Source organism: Apis laboriosa, unplaced genomic scaffold, assembly GCF_014066325.1.
Source record: "Apis laboriosa isolate Shangri-la unplaced genomic scaffold, ASM1406632v1 scaffold69_cov144, whole genome shotgun sequence".
Taxonomy (NCBI): Eukaryota; Metazoa; Arthropoda; class Insecta; order Hymenoptera; family Apidae; genus Apis; species Apis laboriosa.
Window position 1 is genome coordinate 3,004,494 of NW_025224165.1, and position 18,549 is coordinate 3,023,042.

Genomic DNA, 18,549 nt, shown 5'->3' on the forward strand with positions numbered 1-18,549 from the left:
GAACAAAAATCGTTTTTGAGATTGGGGATGGTGGGGATAATTTCCATCAGCTTTATATGTAAAGTATAATCGTACATCTACCATATATATGAATACATACATCGTACATGTAATTCCATCGTATCGTTTTAATCAGCCTCTTTCATCGACAATTGTTTAAATCATGATATTCGAACGGATCGCAATTAATTAGCGTGAATAATTTCGTGGATACGATTAATGGATGAGGTTAGAGCTCGAGGCGTGGCGCTAGTGTCGATCGTACATTTATCACGATCTAAATGGATCGCTTGTATAATGAATCTGGCTGATTTTTGTTAGTTCTTTTTCTCTTTTCGCATCCTTAAGTGGTAATTTAATTAATTGCTTAAAATCATAACTTTTATAATGTCTTAAGTTGCTATGTTTTTTTTTTCTATCACAATATTTATTTTTCTTCCTTTTTCTTTCCTTTTTTTTTTCGCTCTTTCCTCTCTTTATAAATGAAAAAGAAGAAACGAAAAAGTTTTGCATATATCTGTTGAATTCGTAAATTATGAAATTCGTCACTTCTAGAACAATGTTTCCCAATCTTTTTTAAGACACGACCTCATTTTATATATAATAACTTGAGATCTTTCTCCATTTTGATGATTATATAAAAATATATTATTCAAATTACATATAATATTTGATTTTTAGAGATGAAAATTTAAAAGAGATATTAAAATAACAAATATAAAATTTTTAACATGTATAATTAATCATATGATGAATTTTCAATATTTTGAGTATATCTCATCATAAGATTATTAGTCACTTATTTAATTTCTATGTAAGTAGCTATATTAAAATAAACAAACGTTGAAAATTTTCATTATTATAAAATTTTTTATATAAATAATTACAAATAAAAATAATTGTTATAACTAAATTAACTAAAAAATTATTTTATAATCTACTTAAAGATCCATAAGTTGCAATTTTCAAAATAGATTGTAATTCATTAATCGATCGCATTAAAATTAGCAAAAATAAGAAATAAACTTATTTTTCACATATATCACTCATTATCTATCTGATTAATGAATTCATACATATATTAAGAATATTCAATAAAAAATTAAAAAATAATAAAATATTTTTCATTCAAAAAAATTAATATTAAATATTATTTGTAGCTACTGACATAAATTGATCAATTATTCTTTTATTTTTTTTTGTATAAAACTTTATCAATTTAAAATTTATCAATAATAAATTTTATAATTTTTATTCTTACCGTAACAATAAATTTTTTCAACCAATTTTCAATTATCTTTATTTTAACCAATTTTAAATATTAAAAAAGTAAAAAAAATTATGTTATAAATGAATTAAAACCATTATTAAAAATAGAAGACAAACCTATCTTTCATATCTATCTTCATTCATTATCTATCTATTTAATAAATTTATATGTATTAACTTTATATATATCATTTATATATACCAACTATAATCAATTTTCAATGAATTTTAAGAAAATAAAAAAATTACCATTTCATAAATGAATTAAAATCATTACCAAAAATAGAAGACAAATTTATCCTTCATATATTTCACTCATTATCTGATTAATAAATTTATATATACTAATTAAATATATTCAATAAAAACTTTAAAAGTAATAAAACGATATTTTTCATTCAAATTTCTTTTTACTTTTGAATATGGATCTCGACCCATAAAAGTTTGGGAAGCTCTGTCCTAAACTATAAGTAAACGCATTAAGGCGCATCGTGATTTTCGATCTACGAACATACGCCATTCTATATCTTCGATCCCGGAAGAAAGGAATGCATCGATTCGCGTATTGAGCGTACGATGTTTCGACGAAATTTATTCGATTTGATATAAGAATGGTCATATTACGTGACCATTCTTCACGTGGCTTTTGTGTTTTCAACCAGATATCTACGTGAGGAGTGTGTATGTAATGTATATGTGTGTAGAATTTTCAACGAGGAATAACTCTTAAATAATTAATAACAAGACATTCTCTTCTGTTGTACAGTTTGATTTTCGTCGCAAACTCGTATCGCTAGTGCATCGAAAGTGCAGATCCGGAGACCGAAAAACATCTTCGTGAGAACATTCATATATCGCTAAACAAGAATTCAACGTATCTTTTGGCACACACTATTTCGCACAGGAAGTGCCTCGCCGAACGACACAATGGGTCTTGACTTCTTCCATTCTTCTCTTCTTCATTTTAATTCGCGCGGAGAGCAATTTTAGGTCGATGACTTTTATCATTCCTTTGATACGCGAATTCTTCGCGCCGAATCGTTTCCGCTTCTATCTAATTTTACGCTTTTTATTCCCTTCTTTCTTTCCGCCGAATTTTCCTACGGGTGCATGAACAATCGCCATAAAGTGAACACTACATACGAGAATGTGTACTAGACCGTTACGATTAATGTAAATATATTGTCGGATATATCAGAAACCAGTGTCCTCTTTCGTAATACGTTTGTGGTTAGCGACTCAATGGATAATACAGATTTAAATGCAATCGGTAAGTCAACTTTTGAAGATTCATTTTAACAGAATGTATGTATGGAAGTGCATGGAGGTAATTAATATTATTTATTGATTTTTATATATGCGCAATCTTTATGTATTCTACATGATTTTTGAAATTTGATTCTTTGTGGATTTAATGATCATTCATGTTATATAGGATTTTTAAAAGAAGTTAAAGATTTATATTCTCTAACAACTCTTAAAATTTAACATTATCTTTTTTTTAACATTGTGTAAACGTTACAGTTTTTTCAAATAAAATTTGAAATTTTTGAATCATGTTTTTTCATTCTAATGTTTACTCATTTATGAATTTCTTTTCAATCATTGTAATAGAATACTTTTTTTTTTAGGTTATCTATAATATATTCTAAGAATCTAATCTCGACGCGATCCACAAACGTTTTACAAACGGATATCAAGATTATCTCGGGCTAACAGTTTTGCCGATCAGTTTTTCATTTGACGTATCGTCTAGCTATGTATTTATAGGACTAGAGTCTTAATTAAAATCTCGTGTGGCTTGCTTGATCGTTATTCGAAATTTCTTTCCCAGCCAAGAATGTATCGCTGAACGATGAACCAAATTCCAAAGTGAAAGAATTTTATCAAAAGAATTTCTTCGCAATGAAAACGAAATTGAAATTTAGGCGATCGATCGAGATTCGTAGAAATTTTAAAGTCATCGCTAATTTCATAGTACAATGTATAAATAAACATTAGACCATTTGACATATGTGTTTACAATATTATAACTTATAATTTTATTATAAACTTATATTATAACTTATAATTTTAATATAATTTTATAATGATAATAAAATAGCATTAATCTTTATTGTTCGCATAATGATGAGATGTATTTCAATTTTTTACCAATTTTTTTTATTAATTTATACCAATATATTACTATTTTTGTTATCAAATATGATATAGCATTGCTTAGCATATAAACAATTGAAATTGAACATTATTTTTTATGATGTTAAGTGAATAATTTGAATTTTGATTTTATTCAATAAATTTTTTTAAAACGTTATAAACAATATAAAAATTGTTTTTATTGATTTTTTAAATTTTTGTTCATTTACAATAATTTAATTCTTGTTTTCAAATTAATAATATTTCTTATTATATAAAATTAATTTTGGATGAAAAAATTCGAATTAGATTTGAGAAAAATTAAAAAATTAAAATTTCAAAATCTTTGTAACATTTCGAAAATTAATTTTATCGTGACAGAAATTATCTTTTGTACATGAAATTTGGAAGATTAAATTTTTTTTCTCTATTAAAAAAATAATTATGCAATAATCATGATTTTTTTTTCATTTCACTCTAGTGAAACACGTCGATATTGGTCTAATGCTATTTATGCATTAACTATTGAACGAATGACGATCTTTTCTTCACATTCCGTCGCAATCACCGAGCAGATGAATTATGCGAATGATTCATATGCATTAACCTTAAATTTAGAATCTTAAAGACTATGTGTAATTAGTGCCCACGATAATTTCCTATTCGAAGTATTCGTTTAACGATTTCTTCTCGATATACTCGATCAAGCACTAATCCACGAAGCACCATGGAAAGGATTTTTCAACGAATCCTAGGAGTCTTTTTTTCTCGATTAATTTCACCTAAGCGTTTTTTTTTTTGTGATTATATAATATTATCGTGGGCAAAACTCATAGCTAGATCTTATCAGAGGGTGAAATTTGTTAATTTACCTAAGATGATAAAAGAGATACAGGATCGCTTGTTCTTTTTTTTGCGAAACGCTTATAGTTTTTTTGATGTTTTTTTCTTTATCAGATCAATTTTTCTTCTTTTTAAACTAGTTTCTGAGCATATTTTGTTTGTTATGCTTTCTTCTTCGGATGCATATTTAATGATGATCGAGCGAATCGTATCGGTTTATAACGCACAATGTGCGATTCGATTATTCTTATTATACGTAAAAATCTTATTTTTTTTTTTTTTCAACGATTTTTCAACGGATGAAAACAAGATATTATCGTGTTTTACTTTAAATTATTATATCACGAATGCATTATGTGTAAAATCGATTTTTCATTTTTCGATACTTGGAGCAGCAGTGGAATGACATTTATAAATTTACATACAGTCAATTAGCAGTCGATGTTTTCGTGAATATGTAAGCATAAATTTTCTCAGATTTTTCGAAATCTTTCATTAAATTCTCTTGTAACTTTCCAGTGTTTTATACAACAAGAAAGAACAATGTATTATTATTATCGTGTGACTAGTATAATAGCCACAAAGAATGCAACAATTTGTTCAGAATGATTTCTTGGATTCATTGATTGTCGTATTTAAAATTCAGAGATGGAACGTTTAGTGCATTCAAAATTCTGATATCCATCCCTGTCACAATTAGACATAATATTTTTTTTATAATTCATCTTTTCATTTTTCTCTTTAATATATAATCGAATTGAGAAAGAAAAGGATTTAAATATTTGTCCAATAAATTGGATTGTCAGTGAATACATTAGTTCAATTCTTAAATCGCGTAATTTTCTTTTTTTTTTTGCGATGTGAAAAATTTAATAACAATTGTTAATACGACATGTAATACTGTCTTCTTAAACTTAAAATTAAGGAGTTAAATTGACACTTCTTATTTACTACTTACTTCGTTTCCAAGAAGCGTTATAATCGATTACGAAAAGATTTTTCATTTAATTGAATCAGCCGATCATTCTATCATTATCGCAAAGAAATTCAACGAGAGAAGCGAGGAATATTCGAAATGAAATATTACACAAACATTCGAGATGAAATATTACATAAACATTGTGGAAATCTTTTTATCAAGAATTACACGACAAACGAAAGAAAAGATGATACGTTTAAATTATATGCGCCAGAAAGCAACGAATCCTATCTTTTTCGTTATATCTCAACTAACAAACATTAACCACATGACTTCGATAACCTTTTGTCGCTGAGAATCGCCATTTTGAACCCTCGAGACTTGTTTCGAAGCTTTTGATTTTCATGTCGACCAAAGTTACATAAATCTGGGCCAACCTATAAATATCGATAGGATGACGACAGAATATAGTCAACTTCATATCTTGTATTGCTTAAAACAAGAATCTCAAGAAATCTTGAAACTTGGCAGATATTTTTTTTGTAATCGTCAATTTAAATTTTGGCAATCGATAATTTGACTTTTATATTTTTATATTTTATACAATGTCTTGTAACATCATGGAATCACTTCGATGATGGATTTTGTACGTGAAAATAATAAGAAAAGTTTATATATATATAAACTTTTTTTATCGTTTTCACATACAGAATCCATTGCAGATATGATTCCACTCCGATGTATATATTGTTTTAATATGATGTTATATAATTTGAATCTCTTGCACGTTCATTTCATTCAATTTCTTGCATTGATCACACTGTTTTCATTTCTGAAATAGCGAAATAAATGCAACTTAAACAAAAAGAAATATTTTTGCAAAAGAAGAAGAGATAAGAAATCTATATCACCTTCTCGCATGGCAGGATTATATTTCTTAACATTATACGGTATCAGACCGTGCAAGATTCGACAAATTATTACTCTCAAGATACGCTACAAAGAATTTGAGCTTCCATTAGATCTTGGGAATAATAAAACGATTTAATTACAAATTGTTCCGGTGTGAATTCAAAGTTGTTACGTTTCCGAAAATCTTTCCACGTCTCGTTCATCGAAGAAAGTAAACAAGTTTTCATCATAGACACGAACATATTATCTTTATAAGAATCCTCAATACAGTTTTCTTTCGTAACACGTGCATACGGTGACAGAGCAGTAGCGCTTAATAAAAACAAAACAAAACAAAACAAGACATTCTATGAGATATAACGCGAATGAATTAGTTAGTTTTAAAGCAATTACAGACGAACGGTTCGTTTACTCGGCTATCGCTCCGGCAGCGTGAATTATCCAGCAATTCCGGCTGGCGGGGCGAAACCGATAATTGAATGTTTGCCAATAGCGTGAATTAACTTCGTCTGTCTATTTCGTTTAATCTATATTAGTCGAATATCGATGGACCACTTTTTCAGAGATCTGGCTGCCAAGAACGAATGCCCGTAATAAATTGCTCGCGAATCATCGTCGCGGCTCGGTTAAATTCGGCTAGATTCGGCTGGCAACGCCGATGTTCGCCGATATCCGCCGATGTTCGCCGATTGTCCGACGAATATCTCGTGTCTCGTTCGTCGCGCAATCGAGTCTCGTCATCGTTGCTTCTATCCTTCGTCGTTTCGTTTCCGTTGGATTCCTAAATCGTTGGAGGGTCCTTGTCGCAACGATGCACAAAGCCATGTTGCTGTTGGGGTCATCCACTCGAGTGTTCGGGAAGCAGTATGCTGACCGATTTGCGATTCGCAGATCCGTTGTTGGTGTTGTTTGTGTTGTTGACCGTCGCAAGGACAGAGGGAGGTCGATGTGCAGGTGCAACCACCCGTACTTCCGGTCGGGGCGATGCTTCCCTCAAGGGACTTCCGACATTTACTAGATCTTCTGGATTTGTCAATGTGGATGATCTGTAATAAGAAAGGGAGTTAATTAGATTCGTTCGTTAACTGAAGGCTTGATCTTTTGGTTAATGAGGAAGGAGGAGGAGAAAAGAAAAGAGACGATAAAGTAGAAATGAAATGTTTTAATATTGTTCATGATATTTAGATAATTTTATATGATACGAGAAAGATAAGGTTAATATTTATTATTAGATAGAATTTTTATGCAATTGTATTTATATATATGTATATTTTTGTTAGAAAATTGTTAAAAAATTTTGTTAAAAAATGGAGATTTGTTTTCATATTTGGGAATTACAAAAAATATATCTTATTTTCCATATTATTGCATGTTATTAAATAATACTTATTAATAATATCTTTTAATATTTTTGAATTGATATTTTATATAGAAATGTTTACATTGATGATAGCAAGTTACATACATCTGTAAAATATATTTATATATATATATATATATATATACACACATAAATATATTCATATTTATTATTCAGAGTATTCATATTTTTATTTTCTTTTCTATATGCATCAATAATTTATAAATATTTTGTAATAAATTTGAAAATACTTGGTCACAAAAGTTAGAATATTTAATTTCAATATTTAAACGAAAAGTTTTCAATTTGAAATGCCATTGAATATTCCCATTTATTGGATAGAAAGGATTTTATCCTACGAACGTTTTAATATATCAATGTGAAAATAGATGGAATGCCATTTGAAAGAAGAATTGAGTCAATATTCTGCTGATATGAAGATTTTATGCGAAATGTAATAAATGGAAAAAGTAAAAATGAATAATTGAGTTTCATTAATTTAAATTTGATTAATTCCAGTATATATCAAACTTTAAATTGATGAAACATATCAAATACATAAATGTGTAATTTTCCATGATATACATATCTTTTATAAATATCCTTTGGTAATTATTATTTAAAATAGAGGCCATCTTATCGATTTCGATAAGATAATACAAATCAGTTCAATAGTCTCTTTATTCTAAATAATTCTCTAGTTTTTCCTATCCTAAATCCACATCCTTCACCTTCAAAATATGAATCACCATATATGTATTATATATACCTCAACCACATTCGAATTGTATTTTTATCATATCGCATTACTACGTCTTATTTTTCACTTTTTTTTATGGAACTTTCTCCTTTTCAAAAGATTCTAATCTCCTTTTCTAAATTTTAAACAAGAAACTGTTACACTCATTTTTAAGTATATATAAATCAATCAATTTTTCACGTTTGTTTTTCGACTTATCCATTATACCTAAAAATATAAAGTAAACTAATTAAATTTTTAAATTTCTTTTTTCACAATGGAAATTTTTTTCGTTATAATCTCAAAAGATATTTCATTGTATTTAAATAAATAAAAAACTTTTTTCGAATCATCATTTTTTCGTAAATTCGAAAATTCTTTCACTATAATTTTTTATATGAATTTTTGCAAGACAAAAGATTTTTATATTTGTAAAAAAACTTTTTATTTTTGAAAAATTAATTTTAACGTTATATACAAGAAAAATTAATTAGATGTTCGATTTTGGATAGTCAACTTTTCTTTTTATATATTAAATAATCAATATGGAATATACATATATTATATTGATTTTGCAATAATAAATAGTGCAGTTTTAGAACTCACGTGACAAAATCAGACGTGAGATGTAAGTCCATCATTGAACAACTTGATAGCTTGATAAAATATGCAACACTTGACTATTCGCATTCTAGATAGATAGGTATTATATATATATATATTATAATATTCTTGCTAAGCATTTTATACCACGCATCTTGTCGAATCCACAGAATGAATATTAATCATCAACAATACTTATTGCGGAATATTAATGCTGGAAATCTGATTATTATTTTTATCATGAAATGTGAAATAGATGAATAATTTCAGGATAATTAATATATTCATGGAATATCTTTGGAGGATTGATTCTATAGACTAAAAATCAATACAAAAGTTGGTTTGTAAAAATATCTTATTTATTAAATTACAAGCAATTGAAGTTTGCGATTTAGCTAAAGCAAGATAGAAATAAAATAACATGAAAAACTATCTCACTTCATTTAATACGAATTTATAATTTAATAAATAACTTTTGATTAACATTTTTTATATATCAACTTTTGTTTTAATCTCTATAATTGATCCTTTAAATGTATTAACATTATATGTAATAATAAAATGTGTGTAAGAAAGATATAAGAAAAATAAAAATGATTTATCGTTTCATTAATTATGTTTATGGATTCATTTTTTTCTTTTCTATTAATAAAATAATTAAAGTATTAATAAAGTAATTAAATTAAAATTTAATTTATTTATAGTAATAATAATAATAATAAAATTTATTTATAATAATTAAAATTAATGTTATTAAACTGTTTTAAATAATGAATTTTTACATGATCTCTGCGTTCATTAATAAAACAAATTTTTTTAATATTTTCAAGGATAAGATAAATTTGGAACACCCAGTATAATATATAAAAAAATGATTATTCGTTTCTTTTTATCTGTTATTTGAATTTTCTGAAAGATCTTAATGACTAATCGACATGAGATTTGAAAAAGTGATTCCTAATATATAAATTTTTATTATTAATTTTTATTACTTTATTATTTTCCGAAATATTAATAAAAAAAACTTTCAGCACCATTGCAACTCTGCTACTATATATATATATATCATTGAATTCTTCGTATACAAACGTGTTAATTGTCTTCTGTATAATAATTATCGTTGTCGACTGTAACCGATAACACTATAGCGATATCAGTTTCCATATTATAAGGTGTCCCATAAAATTACAAACTGTGGTAGCCATAATTCTTCGTAATTCTTCGATTATCTCGTAATTCGAGAATATACATATTTAACCCATACAAACTTTCTACTTTTTTATTCCTATTTCAATAGTTTATATTCCTCTTCCAATGCTATCTTACGTTTTAATTTCGTTAATTAACCAAAAAGTCTAATCATCCTAAATCATATCAATTAAATATATTTGATTTATCAATTATTTCTCAATATTAAATTATATTATTTTTGACATTTTAACTTCATTATTCAATTAATCAAAAAAATAAAAAATCTAATCATCCTAAATCATATCAATTAAATATATTTGGCTTATCAACTATCTCTCAATATAATTATATTATTTTTGACAATACCGGAATAGTTTTCGTGTCAATATGTTTTATATGAGACACTCTATACATAGTATGCGAGTCGATATCCTCTGTAGGATTATCGGGCACTGGACGGTCAATGATGATAACTATTACATCGAAGACATTGTATCGGATATAATCTGTATCTGGATAGGTTCTATATATGCATTAGTCATTGATATATGCAATGTAATTTAATGATACTGAAAATTTTTTCATTAATAATCTCAGGAAGTAACGATTGGTCGAAAGTAAAATTTAACGTCTTTTTCAATATTTCCTGTTGAAAAAGGCTTTACGCAACTTTATCCTAAGAGTAACGACACAGATATTGAATCACGTGATACCTTCCCTCTAGTATCAATGCCTGAGTCACCGCTACAACCAGATTCATTTAATTTCTCGCATCCAGTCCATAGTCCAGGAAGTTGTTTCATTGGAAAGGCAAACCATGTAATAATTCGTTGTAGCACAAGCACATGGATCGAGAAAATAATGAATAATTTGCAACCAGGAATATAAAAATGGCGATGAAAAGGGTGGTGATATTGCGTTAAAACACGATCGGGGAAAAATGGTGACGAAAATAGTTAGAATATAGAAACAAGGATATGGAAAAAGTGATGAAGTTTCAAGGAAACGGAGGATGAAAGGTGAAATAGGAAGAGAACGAAAACGAAGAGAATGACAAAGATTGGACAGTGAGGATAATTTTAAAATATTTATATCTTCGATGAAACTTTCAGTTTGAAATATTTTCCACAATCTTTATAATTTCTTTGAATTGTTATTTCATACGGAATATTGTCAAATAAAGACAAACAGAGAATGGAAAGAAAAGAGTGCAAAAATTTAAATTTAGTCTTTCTTAATTCTTACAGATGGATTAAACGTCTTCAATTATGAATTGATTAAAATTTTCTTTTTTTATCCAAACTTAAAATACTATTAAAATACTATTAAAAAAATTGAAAATTCAATTATTCGTTATTTTAATGATATCGATATTTGTAATAATATCAACAGTCACAAGTCTACATATTTCACATATAGAATATAATTGAAAAATTGTAATTTGCGAAAAATGAAAAATAATTAGAGAAATTCAATAATAATAATAATAATAATTTAATAATAAAAGTCTGAATAACGAAAATTCAATTGGTTGAATCAGGATTTGAAAATGAATTTGACAGTCGAAGAATGAACAGCTGTGCCAATTAATGAGAATATCATTGGCGCGTTTCGAAAATCAATTGCAATATCGGCATTATCAGACTTAGGTACGTTCATACTATGGTGTTGTTGATTTTCGCGTATAATGTTGCCAAGAGTGTGTAACACACACTGTTCATTCTAATTACGTAAATAGATATATTTGATGAATTCGCTTCTAATCAAGTATTCCATTTCACGGTTTAATTTATTGGAAATTTCTCATCCATGATCTAAAAGACACGATCACCTATTGTATTTTTATTTCGATCGTGTCGATGAAAGAAAGGAATGAAAAATTTCATCAATCATCGTTACTTTCTCATTTATGCATATTTATATTTATGCACAATTGTGAAGAAATGAAACTTTGTAGATCTAAAGGAACTGGATGGCGAAATTTATTTCAATAAATAATTTAAAAATAATTGTGGTAAATATTTGCTAAAAAGATATTTCTTTTTCTTTCCTTGATCTTGATGATGTTTTTCTAACGTGTTGTCAAAGTCATTGAATAATGTTTGTTTTTGCTTGGAGATTGTTTATTAACTTGATCCAAGCTAAGTCAAATCCAATATAAATCGTAAAGGGAGAAATTAAATAAATTTTTGTTCGAAGTTTAATTTCACTTTAAATCAAAATTAAGTAAAAACTGTTAATAGTTTTCGAATTATTTCGAGAAGAAACGTTTTTGTTAATAATTTTTTAAAACAATTGCCAAGTAAAATCTTCACTGTTTATGCTGATGATCTCAACACCATATTAAAAAATCATCAAGATCGCAGTATGATATTTTAAGTAATTATTCTGACATTTTAATGTGTTTGTTTTGGCCTTCAGAATCGATCCAAAGATTTTCCACGAATATATTAACATATCAGAAAAAAAGAGCTCGAGGAATCTTTTTCTGTTCCGAATTTTGCCATTGTATAATAAACCATCGCAATTTTTTTTCGCCTCATTTGCAAGACTGAATTATAATATGTATTGTATATACTATACAATTTATTTTATGTTTCTCACGTCATTCAACGTGTTATCGTATTTTACGGATGATTTACTCAAAATATGATATATGATATCGATGAAAAAATAAGAAAATATACGAGAAGTATATCAAAACATATGATTATAGTAATTGTGATATAGAATGATGCTTAATTCTTGTAAAAATTTTTCATTATTTTTACCTTTTCTATATATAAAAATAAGTTCTATATTATTCTATAATTTGAATTATTGGCATACAATGAAAGCTTAGCTGACACGAATAATATCAAGAGAAAAAAATAAATCTTATCAATTTGCAATGATTCTTTTTTATAAAAATATAAATTTTTTGCTCGATCCTAAATTTATCTTATCGCGTAAAAAAATTTCTTATTTTTCCTCGAATTAATAACATTCGAAAGCCAAATATTTAAAATTCCAATTTTCATTTCAAAAGTCGGGCTAAGGTCAATGCATGCAAATTAATTCTAAAATTACATTCGGATACGTATTAATCTTTCCGACTCATGTTAATAATACGAAAACAATAGCGTCGAACCTTGGCCGAAGTTTCGAAAATCAATGGACGTCGATATCGATTCTATTCGTAAATTTTTTCTTTTTTACTCTCAAGTTTGGTACTTTTATTTCCTCGAGTATCGATCAACCTCGTTAAAATTCTTGGCCTCGAGGTTGTTAATTTTTTCTCTTTCTTTTTTTACCTATCGTACAACGATCATAAATTATCTGCCTACCCACTTATAGAGGTAAATAGGATTTTCTGTCTTACGGTATAACGATTTATATTACGGGGGAATATCGAGAAACATCAAAAAAAGGAATGGACTTATGTCTCGTTTCGCTTCGATGAATTTCATATTTTTCCTATATTATTATACACGTACGTATACATGTATATACACGTATGTATAACTTCGACCTAATTGAACACTTGCTTCGCGAGGAACAATTTGTGGAGCGTAAGATCAAAGATGGAGAATATTGGTATGAGATGGAATGTACGTAATGTATAATGCTGAAGCAAGAAAATAATGAGACTAGTAAAAAATTTTAAATTTATAATGCGTAAGATTGCCAATTTTTTTTTACTCTTTTTCTTTCAAAGTAACGTTCGAAGGATTTAATACGAGGTCTGTATCGTACATATGTTATTCAAAAGAGTTTGGAAATCGTCCTGTTTGATTTGATTATATTGAATATGAAGATTTAGATTGAAATCTTATTCGTTATTTAATAATGAACGAAAATTATAAATATTTAATTATATATAATTATATATAAATATTTAATTATATATATATATTAAATTATAAATATTTAAACTTTAATAATTCATATGAAATATAAAATTTAAAATGTAATTTTATCTATCTAATTTTAAAGATTAAATCTAAATGTTATCAATAAACGTTTTATAATATAAATTTAATGTATTCGTAGGTCACTTTTGAAGGATCGATTCTAAAGATCAAAATAAATATAAAAATGTTGATTCATGAATTTATTTATTTAATTGTAAGCAATTTCTTTATCTCCTTTTTCAAATTAACAATTAATTTACAATTTACAATAATTTACTTTCCAATGTTATTATTTTATTCTTTTCCATTAATGAAATTAGAAATTTCTATTAATAAATCAATTCTCGTTTCATACGAATCTTTACTATTGTATATCCTTTCTTTATTTACATTACGCCAGCAAATGTTTTCTTAGAGTCTAAAAAAATAAGTAAAAGCACGAATGAATCTTTTAAGAAGGAACAGATTTAGATTATATATATATATATCTCTATCCATATTCAATAAATTGTTTAAACAAATAACTTGTATCTTCCTCATTAAGAAAATATATCAATTCAAACTCAATATCTTTATCTAGCCTTACTTAAAAATTATTAAATTGAAAAATAGATACGATAAAATAAATAAAAAAAAAAAAATAACAAACGTACAATATTTAATTCTAATTTCTACATCTTCGAAATCTTCGTGAATATCTCTAATATTGTAAAATAAATAAATTATTCGCTGATAAAGCGTAGTATAATAATACTTAGATGGTTATTATTATTAAAACGAAAAATAATAAATGATGGACATTAATAAAACGAAAGAGGAAATAAAAGGAAATACGATTGAAATATAATAGGTCTGTTTACATAATAGCTAGTTCAATTTTCATGCTAACGTATCACCTCGAGTATATATATTATAGTAAGCCATGTACAAGTACACAGGTTGTATGCACAAATTGCGTAACAAATGAAACAAAAGATGTTTTTTTTCTCTATTGTCTTGTGAATTCTTATGCAGCAAAGATCGTATCAGCCATGGAAAAAATTACAATTACATCGTGGATATATATTATATTGTTAAAAAAGCGAAACGCGTTTCACCACGAGTTATGCATGCAAAAATATCTTCTTACGAAGATATGTTTGTTACCTATTAATACGTGATCAAATTCTTGAATGATCGATCCTTTTTTTGTTTTTGTCGGAGATGATAGATCGATTGGGAATTCGACTTCAACTTTTGCAAGAAAGTAACGAATAATAATATATTTTTTTTATTTTATACAGTATTACAAAACTTTCAGTTTAGATTTTTTTATAAATCTAAGTGCAAATGAAATTATTTTAATTAATTTTAATTTTTTAATACTCTTAAAAAATTTATTAATCATACTTTTATATATTATATTATACATATCATTTAAAGAATATTTTATTTTCCAATTTAAAGACACTAATTGAATTGATATATTTAATGAAAAAAATACACGATATTTTACATACAAATTTATTTGATATTTCTAACATGAAGAATATTTTATAATCCTTCAATAAATTTAAAGATACTTATTTAATTGATATATTTGGAAGTATTTATTTTATCTTAAAAATGAGTTATACGATTGAAAATCTTCTTATTGTTTAAACTTTCAGTTCATAAATTAATCAAACGTACTGTTTCAATAATTTAATGGTAACTTAATTGACTTGTGAAAGTTTAAAGAATAAAGAGATTCTTGAACTATGTAAATCACGTTAAGAGAATGAAAGTGTGTACCATTAATGACAAGAATACACGAGGTATCTCGAGGCAGATTTATTTGACGTTTTAAAAAAAATTTACTGGACACCCATTATTCACTGTTTAACGATTTCCACGAAGGATATTTTGTCCAGAATATTTTCCAATCATGAAGTGCATTAATATTTTCCAACATGGCGAGATGTAATATCTTCTTTCACCAAGTTTAGAATCGTATAACGCAGTTTTGAAAGTAGTTTTACCAATGTCCTCGAAGCACGGAAAGCTTTCACGTCGCGTCCTATAGTGTGAAGTCGAAATGGAATGGATGAACTTTTACTTCTAGCTTTTCTCAAAGGGAAAACTTTCCCAGAATCTGATTTATATCGTTTAAAGGAAAGTATGTATCTGTCTGAGTGGGAATAAGTTTGTTTTAGGATCAGCAAATTTTATTTGCCATCTCTCTCTCTCTCTCTCTCTCTCTCTCTCTCTCTCTCTCTCTCTCTCTCTCTCTCTTTCTCGAGTTTTTTAAGGATTGAAAAATTAATAATATTTGTAGAAGTGAAAACAAAGCGCAGTGAGATTAAGAAAAGACCATCATATGTATATTTTTCCTTTCCACTTTTCTCTTTCGAGAAAAATTGATTTTGAAAAGTTTTCGAGGTTATGCAACGATTGTTATTCTTCTATGATTGAAATAATTTCAAAAACAATTGATCCAAATGTAATATTCATTGCATTTTATAACTAGTATCAATAATTCTTAAAAATAAACATGATCACGATTAATTTTAAATTCTTCCAATTATTTTATCAACTCTGCAAATAAAATAAAAAATCTTTGTCATGGGTAAACACGAGAAGAAGAAAAAAAAAATATTCGAATACATAAATATTCACAAGGTGAAGTTAATTACAAAAGTAACAAGAAATCTAATCCGTAAAATCAATCTTAAAAGGTAATATTCTAAAATACTATACTTCATCCGAGCCACGTTATGAAGCTTTGTATTTGCATGTGTTAACCAATATTCTAACACGTGGAATGTAGCCAAGCTACAGTAACCAAATAAAATCAATTTTAGTTATCGCACGTGTTCGTGCAACGTAACCAGTATCCAAACCAAAGTACCTCCATTTTGCAAAATTCTCGAAACTCAACAGTTTCGAGAATTTTCGCGAAAAATATAAAAATGTTTTTTTTCCTTCAATCTTTTTCCCTTCACGAGGCCCGCATTTTCGAATTTAACGTATTATACGGGGTGTGTTACGCGTAAAGCCATATTTATCGAGCGAGAAATAGGGAAAAATTACCCACCTGTGTTGCGGGGGCGGCGTAGGCGTTCTCGACAGAGGGAAACTGGCCACTTCTCTCGTAACTGACAGCGATCGAATCGATCCGAATGTTTGGTCCGGGGATAAATTAGCACCGACACTTTGCACCATCCCGCTACTGAAACAGATCGATTCGCTGACGTCAATTAAATTTCTAAGTCTTTCTTTTTTTTAGAAATTAATTTTTCTTCGCTTCGCGCTTTTTTTTTTTCTTTGACGATTTTCAAGCGGTTTCTTATTTAAATAAGAAAGTTTCTTATTAAATAAGAATATTTATTTGAAGTATCAAAAAGGTAATTCGGATATGTGTGGATCGATGTATATAAATAAAGTTATATAAATAACATTTTAAAAAAATATCGCGTTGGAGAAAATTATTGTAAGTGAAAAAAAAATTGCAACGTTGCCTTTTATATCTTAAAGTGTCTTTGAAAAACTTAAAGTCGATGCAGTTAATCTGTTTACGTGAAAGATGGATGGATTAGAAAGATTTATGTAAATGAACTTTACCGTGTATTATGTAAACAAAGATGAGAATGATATAAGATATCTTTATTACGTTTTGAAAGGTTAATTATATAAGTGTACAATACAGAATATTGTATTGACAAAGGTATAATGTATAATTTTAAGATTACAATACGAGTGATTTTTAAGAGTTTGAGATAAGAAATAATAATTATTCGAAATTAGATAAAACTTTATTTACTATTTTCACAAATAATCTTAATTATTACATTAAAACATACATTATATTTTGTGTTTGAAAAATAATTTTAATTTTGCTATTTATATTCGAATAATTTTTTTCTAAGTTAATTAAAGAAACATTTTTGCAAATGAAAATGTTGAAATAATGCGAGAGAAATTGTTTTTTACGTGCATTTCCTTCGACACGTGTCAATTTTCCATTCAATTATTACTTTTAATTATCAGAATTTATTTTTCTCGCCACGTTCAATAGTTGCGTGACGACAATTTATAAGCAATTACATCCGTTTGCAACAATGTATTATTAATGTATCACAATTTCCAACGTCAATACGTTTATATGTGCATGCATTGGTAATGGGAGATGCAAATTTGACAATAGAAGAAAAAATGGTATTGCTTTCTGAGTTCGTCTATGACAAAAACATTTATTAGCAAATGATATGATATGCTTCTATTAATTATTTAAAAAATATATATATATTATATCTTTACATTAGATATGACATATCTATCTAATTATTTAATAATTATCACTATTATTAAATAATTTAATTTGCAAAACAAAAATTTTTCATCTTGCCGAAAAAATATATTATAAATAAGTCCACTTAATATCTTAATATCTTAACTTTCAAATGTAAATTAAAAATTGTCAAAACTATGTAAGTTAATGTATTGCATTCTTCATGAAGAAAAATTCTTCAAACTATTATTACAATTTAAATTATAAATCAGATTTTAAGAAGATTGAAAATATAAAATTCCATAATTTATATTTTAGAATAATAGTTGTATTATATTAAAAAATAGGATTAAACATTCCATATACACGGAAAATCTGTTAATAACAACCATTAATATAATTTTCGTGTCAAATTACGTGGAGCAATTTCAC

General features: G+C 26.9%; 1 protein-coding gene across 5 annotated transcripts in view; it reads right to left on the reverse strand.

The window, feature by feature from the left end:
• Window positions 1-4,508: 4,508 nt before the first annotated feature.
• LOC122719047 overlaps window positions 4,509-18,549 on the reverse strand; it is a 112,891-nt gene continuing 98,850 nt past the window's right edge. For 4 of the 5 annotated variants that reach the window (XM_043944572.1, XM_043944575.1, XM_043944576.1 and 1 more), the window contains exons 5-6: window positions 16,924-17,058; window positions 4,509-7,128 (exon numbers count right to left, since the gene is read on the reverse strand). In XM_043944572.1, the coding sequence (XP_043800507.1) occupies window positions 6,921-7,128; window positions 16,924-17,058 (343 nt within the window). In that variant the 3' untranslated portion in view covers window positions 4,509-6,920. The remainder of the gene's footprint in view (window positions 7,129-16,923; window positions 17,059-18,549) is intronic. The other variant, XM_043944573.1, reaches the window with a different exon arrangement.